Source organism: Eptesicus fuscus, chromosome 17 (genome assembly GCF_027574615.1).
Source record: "Eptesicus fuscus isolate TK198812 chromosome 17, DD_ASM_mEF_20220401, whole genome shotgun sequence".
Classification (NCBI taxonomy): Eukaryota; Metazoa; Chordata; class Mammalia; order Chiroptera; family Vespertilionidae; genus Eptesicus; species Eptesicus fuscus.
The window spans coordinates 18,875,842-18,892,598 of record NC_072489.1 but is presented as its reverse complement, the minus strand read 5'-3'; the positions used below and the strand labels follow the sequence as shown (position 1 = coordinate 18,892,598).

The 16,757-nt window shown below is 54.1% G+C and overlaps 1 protein-coding gene across 1 annotated transcript; it reads right to left on the bottom strand.

Moving 5' to 3' along the window:
- Window positions 1-13,527, bottom strand: TBATA (thymus, brain and testes associated). The gene is made up of 10 exons (XM_054728954.1): window positions 13,375-13,527; window positions 11,572-11,628; window positions 10,065-10,297; window positions 8,017-8,172; window positions 7,094-7,173; window positions 5,672-5,842; window positions 3,408-3,489; window positions 2,429-2,573; window positions 832-884; window positions 1-194 (listed from the first exon to the last, which is right to left on the bottom strand). The coding sequence occupies exons 2-10, from the start codon at window positions 11,616-11,618 to the stop codon at window positions 109-111; spliced, it is 1,053 nt and encodes a 350-aa protein (XP_054584929.1). The 5' UTR covers window positions 11,619-11,628; window positions 13,375-13,527; the 3' UTR covers window positions 1-108.
- Between the last annotated feature and the right edge of the window lie 3,230 nt (window positions 13,528-16,757).

The following is a 16,757-nucleotide window of genomic DNA, read 5'->3' as shown; positions in this document are numbered from 1 at the left end:
GAGGAGGCAGGCACAAGCTTGAACTCTGGGCTGGCTCTGGAGCAGGGTGGGCAAAGCTTGAGCTCAGGGCTGGCTCTTGAGCAGGGTGGGTAAGGCGGCGCCAGCTCCTCAGTACTCTGCCGTTGGCTTTGCCACTTTCTCTTCTGTGCTCTGGCTTGGATGCACCCGGAGAACTTGTGCTTTTCCGATGTACTCTGGGAGAAGGGGAGACACAGCCAGCAGGAGAGGAAGGAGGGGCCAGGCCCTACCTGGGAGCTGCCCAGGAGACTTGGGTGGGCCCCTCTCCCCACAAGGCCCCAGGCAGAGGTGCGAGAGCAGAGGGAGATGCACGAGGGCCAGTCAACCCAGCTTCTGCTCTGGCCCCTGCGGTGACTAGGAGGAGCTCGGAGCCTCCCTACACTCGGGGAACAAATATCAATGAAGTGCCTCCTCTATGCAGACCCTCCACCAGCCACCCAGGACCCTTTGCAGTCTAGTGAGGGAGAATATAGTACAGGGAGACACCTGTCTTTTCTCCCCTCCCACTCCCCGCTCTCCTCCCCTGCCTTGGTCTCAGGCACCAGAGTGACTGTCGCAGCCTATTCCCTCGTCTCCCCCAAAACCCCACCTCCGCCCGCCGTCGTCAAGATTCCCCATGATCCCTAGAGCCTGGCACATAGGCACTAAATGAGTTTCTGTTGAATGGATGAATGAATGAATGAATGAATGAATGGGTGAAATGAGCAGCTTCCTTGGGCAGAGACCTATCTCCCAGGAGCCTTAAATCCCCCAAGGAATCCAGCGAGGGTGGGCCTCAGTGAGCCTGCAGGGATCTGCCGTGTGGAATCTTACCTGGTTTCTCGCTCTTTGGTAGAGGCGGTGTCTTTGACTTCTTTGGGGATTGGCTATAACCAACACAGAGGAAAGGAGGTCTGGGAAGGTCAGAATGGACCGCACCATAGCCGGGCAGCGGGGTGGGCGAGGAGGTGAGGAAGGTGCTCCAGGAAGAGGCAGGAGCCAATCCTCCCTGAGAACCAGCAAGCACCACCCAAGCAAGACCCTGACCACTGTGAACCCATTGCCTGTTGTGGCCACAGGGACCCAAAGCCCTCCTGTCCCGGGAGCTGTGAGGGAAGCCACTACACGCCCCCCACCGCCCCCCAGGCCCTTTCTTGGCCTCTTGTTTCCTCGCAGACTGGAAGCCTCCCCCTGGGAATGGAGGAGATGAGCGCCTGCTTCCCTGATGAAGTATTTACAAGCGTGAATAATGCTCTTGTATTATCTTGTATCGACTTTTTATGCGCCTGATGTAATTTTCCTCCCTACACTCGGGGAGAGGGGCTTTTGAGAGGTAAAACTGAGGTTCAGAGATGGGAGTTGTCTTGACCAAGATCACAGTGAAGCCTGCCTTTCTCCTGGGCCTCCCCTGGCCCCGCCCCAGAGTGGCAAAGAAAACCACGTGCAGGGCCAGAGCGAGCGCCCACACCTGTAACAAACCTGAGTGAGCACAAGCCCACCGCGCTCCAACCACCCCAGAACTCAGCATCCCCGAAAGTGTGCACCTCCCTGACTTCCATTCCTGGCACTTCCCACCCTCTGCTCGGCCTGTTCAGATCCTGTTCACCCAGCAGTGCTCTCCAAGTTCTATCAGGAACACTTGGGTGATGTTACCCTGTGCGCCCCCACCGCCCCCCCACCTGTGTGTCAGACTCCAGGAGTTTTCACTCGTAACAAGCTCCGCTGTGAATCTGAGCACTGCTGGGCCTGTAAGGCAGGCGAGCCCAAGTCTGGTCCCAGCTCTGCTGCCGGCCGGCCAGGTGACTATGGGTCATTCAATTCTTTCTGAGCCTCAGTTTCCTCTGGGTAGAATGGAGGTCATAGGGCCTCCACGGGTGGTTGCGTGGACTAGAAATATGTAGCGCACCAGCGATGTCAGGGAGATATAATGGGTGTTCAATACTGCAGGTTCCAGTGCTGACTGTCAGGCCCTACTCACCTGCTTTGTGAGGCCTTTCTTACCCTCCCTTTCCCCAACGTGGAATTAATTTCTTTCTCTCCAGCCACCGAGGGTGCTTAATACCGACATAAAGGCACTGCCGCCTGCCTGTGTTAGCATTCCTGCTCTACTGTGCCTTCCCAGAGAGCCCCAGGAGGGCTAGCTGCGGCTCCTCCAGCCCTGTCTTGCTACCGCTGACACAGGTCCCCCCCAGGTACCCCACGGCTGGCAGCTGAGTCTGGTCTGGCAGAGGGGGCCTCTGAGCACCACAAAGAGCCTGGAGGGTCCCATGGCAGGGGCTGACCCCTTCCTCCAGGACAGGCTGCCAGCCCGGCTCCGGCCAGTGCCAGGCTCCCTTCTCTGCACCCCACTAGCCTCACCTGGAAGGACAGGTGCTGAACATGAGGGAGCAGTTCTGGGAACAGAGGGGCAGGTGGGAGGGGTGACGCCCACCTGTAGTTTGACTGCTGCCTCTCTTGAGGTGGTTCCTGGACATCCTGGAGCTGGTTTAGAAGTTTTTCTGTTGGGATGGAGACTAGACCTTGGGGAAGGAGCTGAGCCACTGCTGTCTGCAGGAGCCCCAGAGCCAACTCTTTCTCTGTAAGCACAGGAAGCGGAGTCCTCAGGGGCATGACTCCAGCCCCGTCCTGTCCTGTCGCTAGACAGGACATGCAGGGAGCAGGGCCTCCAGCTCTTCTGCCCACCCCTGGCCCAAGGCAGCTTTCTCAGCCATCTCATATTCTGCCCACAGGGCCCCATGGGCAGGTCCCCCTTCTCCCTGGACCCTGAGTGTGCTGTGCGCCCAGCCCTTCTGCACCTCCCTCGTGTGTACTGTGGTCTTGGCCTACCTGCCCACAACACCCCTTGGCCCACTCTGGGAACCCTATAGGGCACCTGCCCCCTCTCCCCCACCCTTCACTCTCCCCATCAGGAAGCCTTCTCCATCTCCCCATCAGGAAGCCTTCTCCAATCTCTGGCTCTCATCACTTCTCACCATCCCTGTTAGACATACCCTCTGTTCCCTGTCCCAGTGCTTACATATATGTCCATTCATATGTTCATGTTCATGTGTGTTCTTATGTGCGTGTATTTGCATCTGTGTGTGTGTGCGTTTCCCACAGTGGTGGGTGAAGGGGGCTGTGTCTGCTAAGTCTGGGCTTTGGACTCGCCCTCCCGGGTGCCGAGGCCCACAGTCAGCGGGGAGGAGGGGTCCCTTCTGAGGAACAGGGTCATGGGAATCCTGCTGAGGAATGGGGAGGAGGGAGCAGCGAAGTCCAGCTGGGAAAAGATAGCGTGGGGCTCCAAAGAGGAGAAAGGCTCCGGCAGGAGGCAGGGTGGGAGCCGCGTGACCTCTGAGTCCTGCTGAAGCAGAGGTCAAGGCCCTCAGCAGCCTCCACAAGGAGGAGGCCCCGGGCCTGGGGCTGTGCCTCACCCTTGGGAGGAGAGTAGAGGAGCCAGAACTGGATAGCACTCAATGAATCTGTTTGCAGGATCTGACAGAGGAGCTCCAAGATCTGTGGGCAGGAGGACAGGCCTGGGTCAGTGTGTGGACGGCACCTTCCGGCCAGCAGCACAGGTGCCTGCCCTGAAGTGGGCTCCCAGAGCCACGTGCTTGGCTGAACTGGTCCCTGCAATGGTCCTTGCCCCCCGCCCCCTCCCCACCCCCACCCCCACCCCCGCCCCTGCTGCGTGGGATTTGCTGGCTACAGAGGGCTGCCTCTCCCAAGGGCCCTGGAGAAAGGCTCTCAGCCTCCTCACTGAGCAGGTAAGCAGTCTGAGCTATGAGAGAGGGGGCGCCCAGCAGGGAGACTGAGGCAGCACTAACCCTCAGAGTCAGGTATGTGGGCCCTCATCTCTGAGCCCTGCCTGGGCGGGATGTACCCCAGAGTCCCTCCCTGGGAAGGCCAAGTCAGAGCTGGACACTCAGCTCCTCAGAGACGCACCGAGTCCCAAATGCCCGAGTCCTTGGTGGGGGAATTTCAGGGTCCCCATGAGCCTCCCCACCCTGAAGTTCCCAAATTCAGAGTGTGGAGATGCTAGCAAAGAGGCGGGTTGCTCCCAGTGGGCGGCCTGAGGGCCGGGGCCAGCGGGTTCTGCAAACTGCACGGTTCGGAGCTCCTTCCCCGCTTTGCCCGCAGCCGTGTCCTCAGCCGCGGCCACCTTTGCTGCTTCAGGGCCCTTTCTCCTCTGCGCTCTCCAGACAAGGATCGTTCGGAAAAGATCCAGCTCTGCCGCGTATACGCTACGGGGGCTCTGTAGGCAGGGGTGCTGGTGGCCGCTGTGGCTATGGCTGGCTGGAGGTTGAGGCTGCGATGGGGGGTGGAGCACCTGGCATCCTAGGAAAGTGGGGTTCCCTCTTTCAGGAGAGCCCACCTGAACCAGTGGCGGTCAGAGGGGAACGTGGGCTCACCTCTCCCCAGGCCTGTGCCTGCTAGGGTGTCCACCCTTGCCCCCTGGTCCCCACCCCATACGGTGACCCCAGCCCCACTCTGCCCCAGGGTCCTTCTCAATTCACCACTTCCAACTTACCTGCCCTTTGCACCCTCCCCAGGGAACCCGAGAACCTACTTCCAGGCAAGGTGAGGCCGCCCTACGGTGGAGAAAGTACTTGCTCTAGTCCCAGCTACGCTGCTCTCTCTCTGGGGCCCTGGGTCACAGAATGGCACCTGGCAGGGCCTCAGCCTCCCCACCTGTGAAGTGGGGATCCCGGGCCCTGTCTGCTCTGTTCACTTCACTGGGCTGACTGTTTTGAAAGCACTGGTCTCAGGGATGGTGTCAAGATGCTGGCTCATTGTCTGGCCTTGCCTGGAGAAGGTGCGTGCATTTTAACAGGGGCTTTCTTTCTTTTTTTAATCCTTACCCGAGGATATTTTTCCATTGATTTTTGGAGAGAGTGGAAGAGAGAGGGAAAGACAGAGAGAAACATCAGTGAGAAACACATCGATTGGTTGCCTCCTGCATGAGACCCCACCAGGGCCTGGGCTGAGGAGGAGCCTGCAACCGAGGTACATGCCCTTGACTGGAATCGAACCCGGGACCCTTCGGTCCGCAGGCCGATTCTCTATCCACTGAGCCAAACCAGCTAGGGCTTAACAGGGACTTTCACTGCCTTAACCCACTAGCACCATCGTGGACTTGTGTCAGACCTTGATGGGAGGCTTGAATGTGGAGGTGGGTGGCTTCGTGCCTTGTCCCAGCACAGAGCAGACACCTCTCAGGGGAGATAGGCTGGGACCGGCCTTGCAGGCTGCAGGGTGCCCCACCCCGGGGTGCGGTCTGAGGACACACTAGGTGGGACCTTCCTCTCCATGCATCTCATCCCACCACTGCAGCTCCCTTCCGTAACGTGCCAAGTGCCAACGCTGGGACAGACTTGAGTGGTGACATGTTTATGCTCCCAGTTTGACTGGATCATGGAACCAAAGGCCCTTGAGAGGAAAGGACTTAACAAAGAGGACAAAGCTTACACAGAACCCTGGAAGCATGAGGGATTCGAATCCAGGCTCCTGGCTCCCAGGGCTGTGGTTTCTGAGTCTTACAGTCTCAGGTGCAAGTAGCCCCGGGAGAGGCCACTCCATCCAGCAGCTTGTGAGAGTCCTAGTTGGGATCGGTGAGCCTGGGGGTATACCACCCTGTTCTCTGCCCGCAGATAGGGCCGCTCTAGGGCCCCAGCCCCCGGCCTCCCCAGGGGCTCACCAGCAGCTCCTGATCCTGCAGGACGTAGGCCTGGATGCCATCTCTGCTTGAAGGGTGGCTCCCTCGGCTCTGGCGGGAGTGGCGGCTGCTAAGGGCTTGGGAGGAAGCAGGGATGAGCCTCCCAGTCTCTGAAGAGTACTTTGCACCCTGCTCCCGCTGAGGCACCTCCTCCTGGAAGAAAAGTGGTCAGAGACTTGGGAGGTGGGAGGCGAAGCGGGGGGAGGGGGGAGCGAGAGAATAGATAGATGATAGATGATAGATAGATAGATAGATAGATAGATAGATAGATAGGAGACAGAAGGAAGAGAAGAGACTAGAAGGAGGCTGGTTCACATTTCCAGGGTGTCCATCAGCTCCCCTCCTGGAACCTCAGCATTACAGCATTTAGCAGGGACCTAGGATGTAGACCAGGCCAGTGAATGCTGGCCTCCTACCTCCTCCCCCGACCCCTCCTCACTCACCATGGTCCTGGGCAAGTCCTCCTTGCTATCTCTCCCCCAGGCTCACCAGAGATTTGAAAACAGTATTCTTTGCCAAGCCTCCCCCCCCCGCCCCCCGCCCCAACATACACACCTACCTTAATTCCTAGCTCAGTTGCCCCCAGGTGTGTCTCACACAGCTGGCATCCTTTCTTAGCCCCGGGAAACCCTCCTAAGCCAGGCCAATGGGCACAAGGCCTGGGGCCTCTAGACCCTGCAACTTCAATTAAGACTGGTCGCATCCTTCTTCCCCTTTTAAAGAAGAGGAACCTGAGACCCAGACCGTTGCCCCGAGAGCTGCGGTGAGCTAGCTGCAGAGCAGGGATGAGAATTCTGCTGCCCAGCACAAGCGCAGAATGAGACTCATCCACAAAGGGCCAGGCCTGTCCTAGGACCCATTGCCACTACCGTCAAGCTGCCTCCCACTTGTCTTTACTGGTCAGCAAATAGCACCCACGAGACCACCCCAATACTGTCTGAAAACCTTCAGTGACTCTCCATTCCTTATGAGATTAGACACTGCACTAAGTTCTAAATTAGAGCAAGCTGGTCTTGCCCACCTTCTAAGTCGGCCCCTTCCCACCTGCTCCTCCACTGCTGCCCATGGGGCCCTGCACTTCAGCTCCTCGCTCTCTAGAGGGGTCCTGTGTTCCCGGCTTCTGAGCTTTTGCGCTGCGTGTCTCCACTAGGATGCCTCCCCGTCCACCTCTGAACTAGGAACCCTTCTTGGATTTCTCCACTTGGGTGTGATCTCTGATCCTCGGAGCCCTCACTGCAGCCCGTGGGTTGGTACTTGTTGGCTCCTCCTCCTCAGTGCGGACAGCAGCACCTCCATGAGCACTTGCTCTCCTGCCGGTCAGCGTGACCGGACTTGGGAAGGATTTTCGTACAAAGGGATGGTTCCATTTCAGCTCTTCCCAGAGCGCCTTTGCTCTGCACCCACCTCTTTGTTCTTCGGCTCATTCTCCTTGGTGAAGATGACCACCTGGGAGGCCAGGTTCTTCAACTCCTTCTTCCAGGCCTCTGGGAGGAGGGGACAAGATCCTGGCACCTGCTGTCTGGGCCCCTCCTCCTCACCCTCCCTGTGGCACCAGGTGTTGGGGATGCTGTGGGTGGAAGAGCCTCCTTTCCTCCCAGCCTTCCATCTGCATCTTAAAGGGGAGGGGAGATGGTGCCCTTGGGGAAGGATTAGGAATCACACCATTGGTGGGTGGGACGGTGGGTGTGGAGGGGGCCCTTAATGTCCTAGCCTGTGATTTTATGGGAGACACTGGACCGTATTTGGATATTTGTGCCAAAATACAAGTGGTTTAATCCAGCTTTGTCTCTTTTAAGAAACTGAAGCCAAGATTGAGATTCAGTTGATATGCAGTGCCAGTTACTAAAATATGGAACTGCTCCTGCAGAGGGCGGTACAGAGCACCGAGCAAGCCTTCCAAACCTCTGCCCTGCAGGCTGTCCCAGCCCCTGCCCCGCACCCCTAACAGAAAGGGCACAGCCCGGCAGAGCAGAGGCCTCAGAGCGTGGGCCGGGGTGCTGGGTATGGCCGCCTGTTCTGATGGCTGGTGCCTGAGTACAAGTGCTAATTATTTCCAATATGATTCCTCTACAGCCTGAAGTCACATGACTTGCCCAAATCTGCTTGTCCTCTGCTTGTGGTTACTCTTCAAATACCTCAAATCCAAGCAGGGGCACATTTCTGAGATCTCGGGGGTGGCAAATAATGCAGATGCCAAAGCTGGAGGAAATGAGGGGAAAATGGGGTACCTGACCAGATCCCATTTCCTTCTCAGGCACCCACCCAAGCGGGACAGCCCTTGGAGAGAGGTGTAACCCCAAGGTAGAGGGTCTGGCCCCAGTACCCACCTGAAGAAAGCCGGGGGTCCCGATTGGACTGTGGGTCTCCAACGGGGACAAAGAGGGTAGGCATCCCCATCAGAGAGGGAGAGAGGCGTGCAGTTTGAGGCAAGGAAGCCAGAGAGAATTTGTCCTTGACGACACAGACAGGTTTCCCGGTGAAATCTGTGAAGGGACAGAGGCTGTGGGAAGGGGTGGCTGGGTGGACCCCAATAGCTCCAGGAGGCTGGGCAGGTAGAGCACTGGCCCCCCTTTTTCCAGTATCCAGAGCCCGTAGGTCATTAGAGCGTGAAAGGCCTCTGCAGCCACCCAGACCTTACCCCTGGGACACTTAGAATGGACAGCGAAGGGATGGGCTCAGGGTCACGCAGCAAGTCAGGGCCCTGCGACCCTCATCCTGAGGTCCTTTTGGCTTTCTATGACAGCACTGACTGCAGGTGTGAGCAGAGAGAGGTAAGCAGCCTCAAGAGGGACACCTGGGTGTGGAGAGGGACCTGGGCTCAAACCACAGGGAGTGAGGTTTAGCTAGACTCCCTGGATGAAACGTCTCGCCATCTGTCAGCCTGTGCAGGGCCGAGTGCCGGGCAGCCTGGAGGTGGTGGCAGGCAGTTTACACATGAGGACCCTTCGGCCTAAGGTCTGTGTGATATTGTTACTACTAGACAGTTACGCTCTGAGGACCAGCCTGAATAGGACAGAATGGTTGCTCACTATCTCCTTCCCCAAACACTTTCCTTTTGGACCCCTCACTGTCCTGGTTCGTCCTAGCTCGCCAGCCACTCCTCATTTCCTCTGCTGCGTACTCCTCACAGCCTCTGAGCCTTGGGTCCCTGGGACTCTGTCCCTAGGTTCTCATCTCTTGTATCTACACAGTGTCCTGGATGATCCCATCAAGGCGCCACTTCAAACACCATCCGCACCTGAATCCTCTCGTGTTTGCATTTCTCCCCTGAACTCCGACCCAACTGCCCCCTCTGTGCCTCCACCTGGGTGTCCAAAAGGATCTCACATTTTGCATCTCTCGGTCCTAGACCAAACTCTTGACTCGTCTCCTATCCTCCACTGGTGCCCTCTGAAGTCTTTTTGTCCCAGTTTTCCAGTTACTCCAGCCCAAAACCCAGGAGTCAACATTGATCCCCCTCTTCCTCTCACACTCTAGTTCTAGTCAATCAGCAAATCCTGTTGGCTTTACCTTCTGCATATCTCTGGAGCCGGACCACTAACTCTTCCACCTCTACCTCCCTGGTCCAAGCCACCATCCAGACAGAGGCCAGTAGATCACTCCTGATACTTGTTTGCTCTCAGCTCTCCAGTGGTTCTCATCTGGCTCAGTGAGATGGCTCAGTGACCTCCAAGGCCCACATGACCTGGGCCCCCACTGCCTCTCTGCTGCATCTCCTCTCTCTCCTCACTCGGCTCCAGCCACATTGGCCTCCTTGCTGCTGGGCCTTTGAACTTGCTGTTCCCTCAGCCCAGGACGTCCTCCCTCCATCCTCCATATCCACATGATTGATTCATGCTCTCTCTTCTTTTAGTTCTTTGCTCAAAAGTCATGCTTCTTGGTCATGTCTTCCCTCTGTAGCCTTGGCACTTCCCACGCTCTGACACCTCATCTGTTTCCTATTCTTTCCCACCAGAGAGTCAGCTCCATGAGGACAGGGACTGTCTTGGTCACTGTCATATTCCCAGGGTCCAAAAAAGTGCCTGACTCAGACACAGCTCACACTCAGTAGATACTTGAGGGATGACATGGCCTGTGTTTGCGAACCGAGTGCAGCCCTGAGGCAGAACATTCACCCCGTTCTCTGATTTGTAAGGCAGGAGGACCCGCAAGGGAAACACTGTAGGGACATGTAGCCTGCCCTTGGCGCCTGCCCCCCAAGGAAACTCGTGACTTGGTCAAGTGCTTGCAAGTGGCCAAGCAGCTCTGTGACCCTGGCTACGTCCCCTTCTTCTCTGGGCCTCACCCTAGAAATAGAGGCTGGATCCTCCCTTTCCAGGCTTTAAGAGCGCCCCTCCTCCACTGCCCACCAGGCCCTGGCCTACCCCAACCCTACCTTTGATGTGGGTCACACGATGGGGGTGGGGGTGATGCCGGGAGAAGAAGGAGTTGTGGCTGAGGCGGCCGAAGTGGTAGGTGCCAGGGGTTTCAGGCTTGGCGGTCCTCAATTCCTCTCGGACCACCTTGAAATCCACGACCCCTGGGACCACAGGTTCTTTCGGTGGCCCTTCGACCCCGTGGCTTCTTGGCTTGTGCTCTGACTTCTCAGCCTTTGGCTCAGCCTTTGGACTGAAGAAGAAGGTCAAGGAGAAGCTAATGAGGCCTCCTGGCAACAGTGTCTGCCCCAGCTCAGGGCTTTTCAGAGTCCGTTCCTGAGATACTCTGAAATGTGGTTTCCAGGGTTTCTCTGCCACCCCCTGGCCTCCAAGCTGGGCCTCCCACAGGGCCTTCTCCCGACTGGGACCATCCAGTCCCAGGGAGGCATCTGTCTTCCTCAGGTGCCTTAGTAGGGAGCTGGGATCCATCTGAGAAAACTCAGATAGAATTCCCCAGGACCCCAGCTTTCTTTCACAGACCATTTCTACAGCCAGAAAGAGAAGCTATAGACCCACCAGTCATCCAAATGCCTGGATTGGAGCGAAGATACATTATATACACCTCCAGAGCCAGAGGGCTGGCCCCAGCAAGGGCCTCTCCCCAAGCCAAACTCTTGGCTGCCCAGGAGAAGCCAGCTCCAGGCTGTCACCCTCCCCCACGCCATCAGGGGCAGTTTTGGCCCAGACACAGCATTTCGGGTCAAAGCTGTCCCCAAGGCCAGATTACACCAGCAAGCCCTTTCCCCATGCGACCCTCCCAGGAGACGCCCAGCTGACGCGGCAGCTCTCAGGGCTGCGACGCTGCAGGGAAGCTTCAAGCTCTTGCTTCGCTTCACTGGAGACAAACCGTCTCAGGTTCTCTGTCCTCCACCCTGCACCCCTTCCCTCTCGAGGATGCTGTGCTTCTGCCCCTGGAGGAAGAGGTCGAAGTCCGTCCAGCAAGGATCCAACGGTGGGCTGGTGCTTGGTGCCTGGCTTTCCCTTCTCCCGGTGACCCTGGCTGGAGGGAGCCCCTCTGTGGTACAGATGGACTCTGGATATGCTAAGAAAGGTGTTCTGGACCCTCTGAGGATTTCGCTGACCAGGCCCCTGAGTTTCCTGTTCCATCCTCGGTTCGCCTCTAAGAGATCTGGGACTTAAAGAAATAAAGCAAACCTTCTCTGAAAGTCATAGTTAGCTGGCCACCCCAAACCCCAACTAACAGAGAAAGTCACCACCTGAAAATCCCTGGAATTTCTGTGCTCAGTGCTCCTGGCCCCTGCCATCACATCCTCTCCCCATCCAGAGAGGGTTCCCGCCTGCGACCTGTGGTACCTCAGGCCTGAGAATCCAATCAAGGCCTAGTTGATGGCAGTGGAAGGTGAGGAAAGACTGCCTTTCTTGGACTCCCAGTCTGTTGAGTTCCCCTGAGGCCCCCTGTGTCCCCACCACCTCCTCGGTCAGCAGGGTAGGCATTTGGGGCCTCACCTCGCCAGGGGTTCTTCATCTGGCTGGGTCTTCACCTCCGCAGACATTGTACGGTTTCTAACAGAACAAAGATCCATGTTGAAGATGTATCAGAACATCCTATAGACTGGCAGCGGGGATATAAACTGGAACAGACACTTTGGGAGAAAAGCATCGGCAGTATCTTGCAAAATGGAACGTTAGTCACACTAACATGGTTCAGATTAGTAAAAACTGGGGACAATGCAAATGTCCAATGGCAGAAGAGTGCATAAGTAAGCTGTGGTACCTTCTGACAATGAGCATTACGTTGTAATTGAAATGGATGAACCACAGCTACACACAGCTACATAGATGAGTCTTGCAACTTTAACGCTAAGATGAGGAAAGCAAGTGGCAAAAGACCATGTAGCCTGAGATCCTTATAAAAAAAAATAAAGTTCAAAAGCAAGTAAAAGTATCATAAATATGTGATGAAACAATAAAAGACAAGCAAGGAAATGGTAAACATAGAATTCAGGTGGTGGCTATTTCTGAGAGCAGGTGGGGAGGGTGGGGAAAAGAACACATAAGATGTGTTAGTGGTGATATTCTCGTTCTTGGTTTGGGAGGTGCACTTATGAGTGTCCATTATATTATTAAATAAACTAATTGACATGGATGAAAGGTGATAGGTGTCAAAGCCAAGAATGGTAATTGATCTAAATCTATGGACCTGAATGTATACACATATTCATATAGCCAAAATGTTGCGGGAAGGGGGGGGGGCGGGATTTAGGCGTCAGGATTGGAGTTAGAAAAGGAAACAGTGCATTTTGAGAATTAACCCCCATAATTACAGAATCTGCAAGGGACCCCAGAGACCCCTCCAGGGACAGCCTTTCATCAAGTTCAGATGGAAGAGGATGTAGTATTGCCTGAGATCAGGGAAGGGGAGAGACCTTGAGGTCACACGGCAAGAAACCAGGCAACCTGACTCAAAGACTCTTGATCTTTTCTCTAAAAAGAAAAAACAAACAGCCCGGCCAGTGTGACTCTGGTTGAGCATTGACCTGTGAACCAGGAGGTCACAGTTTGACTCCTGGTCAGGGCACATGCCCAGGTTGCAGGCTGAATCCTTCATAGGGGGCGTGCAGGAAACAGCCTATCAATGAATCTCCTCATCATTGGTGTTTCTATCCCTCTCTCCTTTTCTCTTCCTCTCTCTGAAATCAACAAAACCATTAAAAAAAAAAAAAAACACCCCACAGAAACAAAACAAATAAAAACAAAACAAAAAACATACCAAAAAACACACGAAACACACACAAAAAAAAACAGAATAACAACAACAACAGAAAAAGAAAAACAGTTGACAGAGCTTCCTTTGAAGGAAGCTTTGGACAGGGGGGCGGTGGGGCACAGGGGCTGCGCTCTAGAGCACTTAGAGGCTGCAGGCTGGAGAACAGGGCATTTGGAAGCCCCCAATGCACCTGCCAGCAGGAAAAGGTAGTCGTTAAAACAGAGACTTTCAAATGCTCCTGACTGTGACCATGGTAAGAAAACTTAATTTATACATCACCACTCCATTCACATACGTGTGCACATGCTTGTGTGTATGTGAAACGGAAGCAATCCTTACCCTGCTACATAGGATGCTCACTGATATTTTCATCCTACTTGTTTGCTTCTTGTAAATGTTAGGCGTGATCCATTAAACCAATTTTATAAGACCCTAAAGGGTCACACCCCCAGCTGCTGTAGAGAGGTTCCGCCTGCCTTTTCCCCCACTCCCCTCCCCGCTGGGCCCACAGCCAGCCAGGCACAAAGAGTCTGAACACTCACTTCAATCCTAGACAGAACTTCCTTTCTCCTGGGCCCCATACCGGCTTAAGTCCATTTCCTCCCCTGGAAAGGTCCCTGGACTCACCGAGGCAAACTCACTATAGCAGGTGGGAGAGAAGCCCCTATTCCCTGAGCAGGAAGGAGCAAGAGGACAAAGGGAAGGTTTGGGGTTCTGTGGACAAGACTGTCTGCTTTGTGACTGCATAAGGCAGTGGTTGCTAGGTTACCCCTTCCCCACAACTCCAGAACCACTCCCCAGCACCCCTCTCCTCACCCCCACCCAGCTGGCTCCTCCTACCCACTGAAGACCCACTCTCCCTCCAAGCTCCCTCTCCACCTCCTATTCAGTGCTTTCAATGGGGACCAAAGGAGAGAATGAGAGGCAGGGGCTGGTTTCAGCCAGCGACCAGCAGGCAGAGAGGGAAAAACTGGCAAAGAGAGTTGGTCAGGCTGGGTCCCAGCTTTGTCAGATGCCACCATGGAGGGATCTGCCTCTCTGCATCCCGTTTCTGGGGGTTGATGTCCCTTAGATGGAGAGACTTGACCCAGAGTATCCCTCTTCCGAGCTTCTGGGACTCCTGCTGACTGTTATGATAAATGACAATATGTTTGAAAGAAGAGAGGGCTTTCTTCCCTCCTGACCAGCCCCTCCCTGTTGCTTTGCACTCACTTGGGGAGCCCCCACATCCAGCCGACACAGCTGAGAGACAATGTACTTGATATCTCTGAGCCTCAAATTCTGTATCTCTGAAATGCAAGTAGTCTTTTGACGGAGATGATGTTGGGAGCGGTGAGAACAGCACCGAATGTTAGACAGGTGGGGTCAGACCAGCCCTCGGTTCAGCAACCTCGGTACTTGAGTTCTGGTTAAGAAAGAATTCAGAGCCAAGACTCAAACTATAAGAGAACGTTTATTCAGAAAGTCACAGAGGTAGAAGAAATGGGCTTAGGAGAAAGAGAGAGGCAAAGAAAATAGACAGAGGGAAAGGGGTGGGGAAAGACACTGGTGTGCTCCCTACAGAGAGCCACACTGGGTCCTCGTTATGAGGGTGTTTATCTGGAGGTCTCAGGGGAGAATCCCATTAGAATATTCATCAGCTTTCCAGGTGAGTCCTTCTAGGGCTGTGGTCTCTACTGATTGGTCAGTACCAGGGCAGGGGGTCATTAGTCAATGCAGCTGGTCCTGAGGTCAGCCATGGTTGCTTGTCTGGTTTTGCTGCTTTTCTGAGCCTGGAGCTACAACTGAGGCCTTGATGTATTTGATGCTGGTCAGAATTTTATTGTCCTGGGGCTTCATGCTTAAGGGCTATTCTCTCATCCTCTTGTTCATCGCCCCCCCCCCCCCCCCCCCCCCCCCCCCAAGCGGGTCTAACCCACATGACTAGCAACATGCCAGGGAAGGAAATCTGGGAAATGAGGGAAGGGTCCCAACTGCATGACCAGTGATATGAAAGGTCAGGAGGTCTAACTCCCATGACCAAGCGATATGCTAGGGAGGAAAGGTTACCCTGGGGGCGAGGTCCTTGTTTTCCCAGTTTTGACATTTTCTAGGCACCCTGGGCTTTCCGCCCTGGTGGCTTTCTGTACCTGGCCCATTGACCTTGCTCTGCTCATGTCTGTCTAACTGCCTACCACAGAGAGAAATTCCTAACTTTTACATAGCCCCATTTATTAATCTCATCCTTCAAGATTAGTGGTGTGTGTGTCCTATTTCAGAGATCTTTGCCCACCCACGGTTCTCCTATTCTTTTTTAGAAGATTTATTGTTTTACCTCTTACATTTCGATATCAATCTGGGTTTGATTTTAGTGTATGATGTAAGATAGGGGTCAAGAGCCATATTTCTTTTTCATAAAAATATCCTTTTGATCCAATACCATTATTAAAAACATGGTTCAGATCCTGTCTTTCTGCAGTATCATCCCTATCGAAATTCAGGCGTCCCTATAGCCAGGGGCCTGTTTCTGGACTCTCTGCTTTCCCAATGCTCTTTGTTTACCACCCCACTAATGCTACAGTCTCTTAATAACTGTCGTTTTAAATACAGCCTGATATCTGTTGTGGGGTCGAACCCTGGAGTCAAAAATAAGACCACGGGAGGCTGCTAATTGATTAAAAAAGCAGGCAAGGATTTATTGAACTGGCCAGGACGGCCGCGAGGGCACCACACGCAGGTGGCCACCCTCACGACCACATCATCCCAGGTGTAGGCAGTCCTTTTAAAGGTCTAAACCAGTGATGGGCAACCTTTTGAGCTTGGTGTGTCAAACTTCGCCAAAAAACTGAGCATAACTCGGGTAGTGTGTCACTTTGAGGAAAAAACTAACTCCAAGACTCTAGTCGCAAATGTTTCATCCTCAGGAGCAGCAAATGTTTCATCCTCGGCATGCGGCCGCGTGTCATCAGAAATGGCTACACGTGTCAGTGCTGACACGTGTGTCATAGGTTCGCCATCACTGGTCTAAACCACAAGAATTTTAGACATTGGAATGCGGACCTCCCTTGCGAAAGCAGATTGTACAAAAAGCAGAACTGAGCAGGGTTAATAATCTCTAAAGGTAGTCAACTCCTGGAGCCACTGAGTCAGTGGGAATCAGTCTCCTGTGGTTCTGGTCCACAGGCACAGGAAAATTACCTTTGTGATGTGGGATGGATTAATATGAGTTTCCAGGTCTCAATCTGGGGGCTGAGGTAACTACCCTATTGTTTAAGCAAGTAAGTGCGTGCAAGCACCAAAAGAGCAGGGTTAAAATTTAAACAGCAATTTTTACCTGAGATGAATGTATGAATGTCCTTAAAGCCTTATTTCATTCCCTACTGGTCTTTTGGGAATGAATCTAAACCTTAGATTCATTATTCAGTTTTTACCTAAGTATGGTTGCTACCATACTTCAATATCTAACGCTTTGTCAGGAGAAAACTCATTTTCTCCCCCACTCTCTGACACCAAATATATAGTTTTTCCCACATCCAGCAAGTCTCCATCTCAGCAGACACCAGCTGGGTGTTCTACAAGTTTAACTCAATTCTGATACTACCTAGAGATAGCATTAGACCCCTCAGGTGAAGGGCCCAGTCCCATTAGGCTGCCCCCATTTCAAACACCAGTTGTAAGTTCAGGTTGTTACCTGTACTTCTCACTGACCAGCTATAAATTGGGTTCCCATGATCACTTCCTTGGGCTTGATAACTTGCTAGAATGGCTCACAAAGTTCAGAGAGACAGTTGCTTATGTTTGCCAGGTTATTAGAAAGGCTATCAATTAAGGATACAGATGAAAAGTCAGATGAAAAGGTACACAGGGCAAGGTCCAGAAAGGTCCTGAGCGCAGGAGCTTCTGTCCCTGTGGCACGGAGGGGCACCCCTCTCCCAGCACGTGGAAG

Excerpts from the sequence above, each read along its gene's own strand:
- TBATA (XM_054728954.1), bottom strand. The coding sequence starts at position 11,618 with ATGTCTGCGGAGGTGAAGACCCAGCCAGATGAAGAACCCCTGGCGAG. Across the intron at positions 3,490-5,671 it reads TGCAGGATCAGGAGCTGCTG|ATCTTGGAGCTCCTCTGTCA; the intron begins GTGAGCCCCTGG and ends TCCTGCCCACAG. Across the intron at positions 2,574-3,407 it reads CCTCTACTCTCCTCCCAAGG|AGAAAGAGTTGGCTCTGGGG; the intron begins GTGAGGCACAGC and ends CTGTGCTTACAG.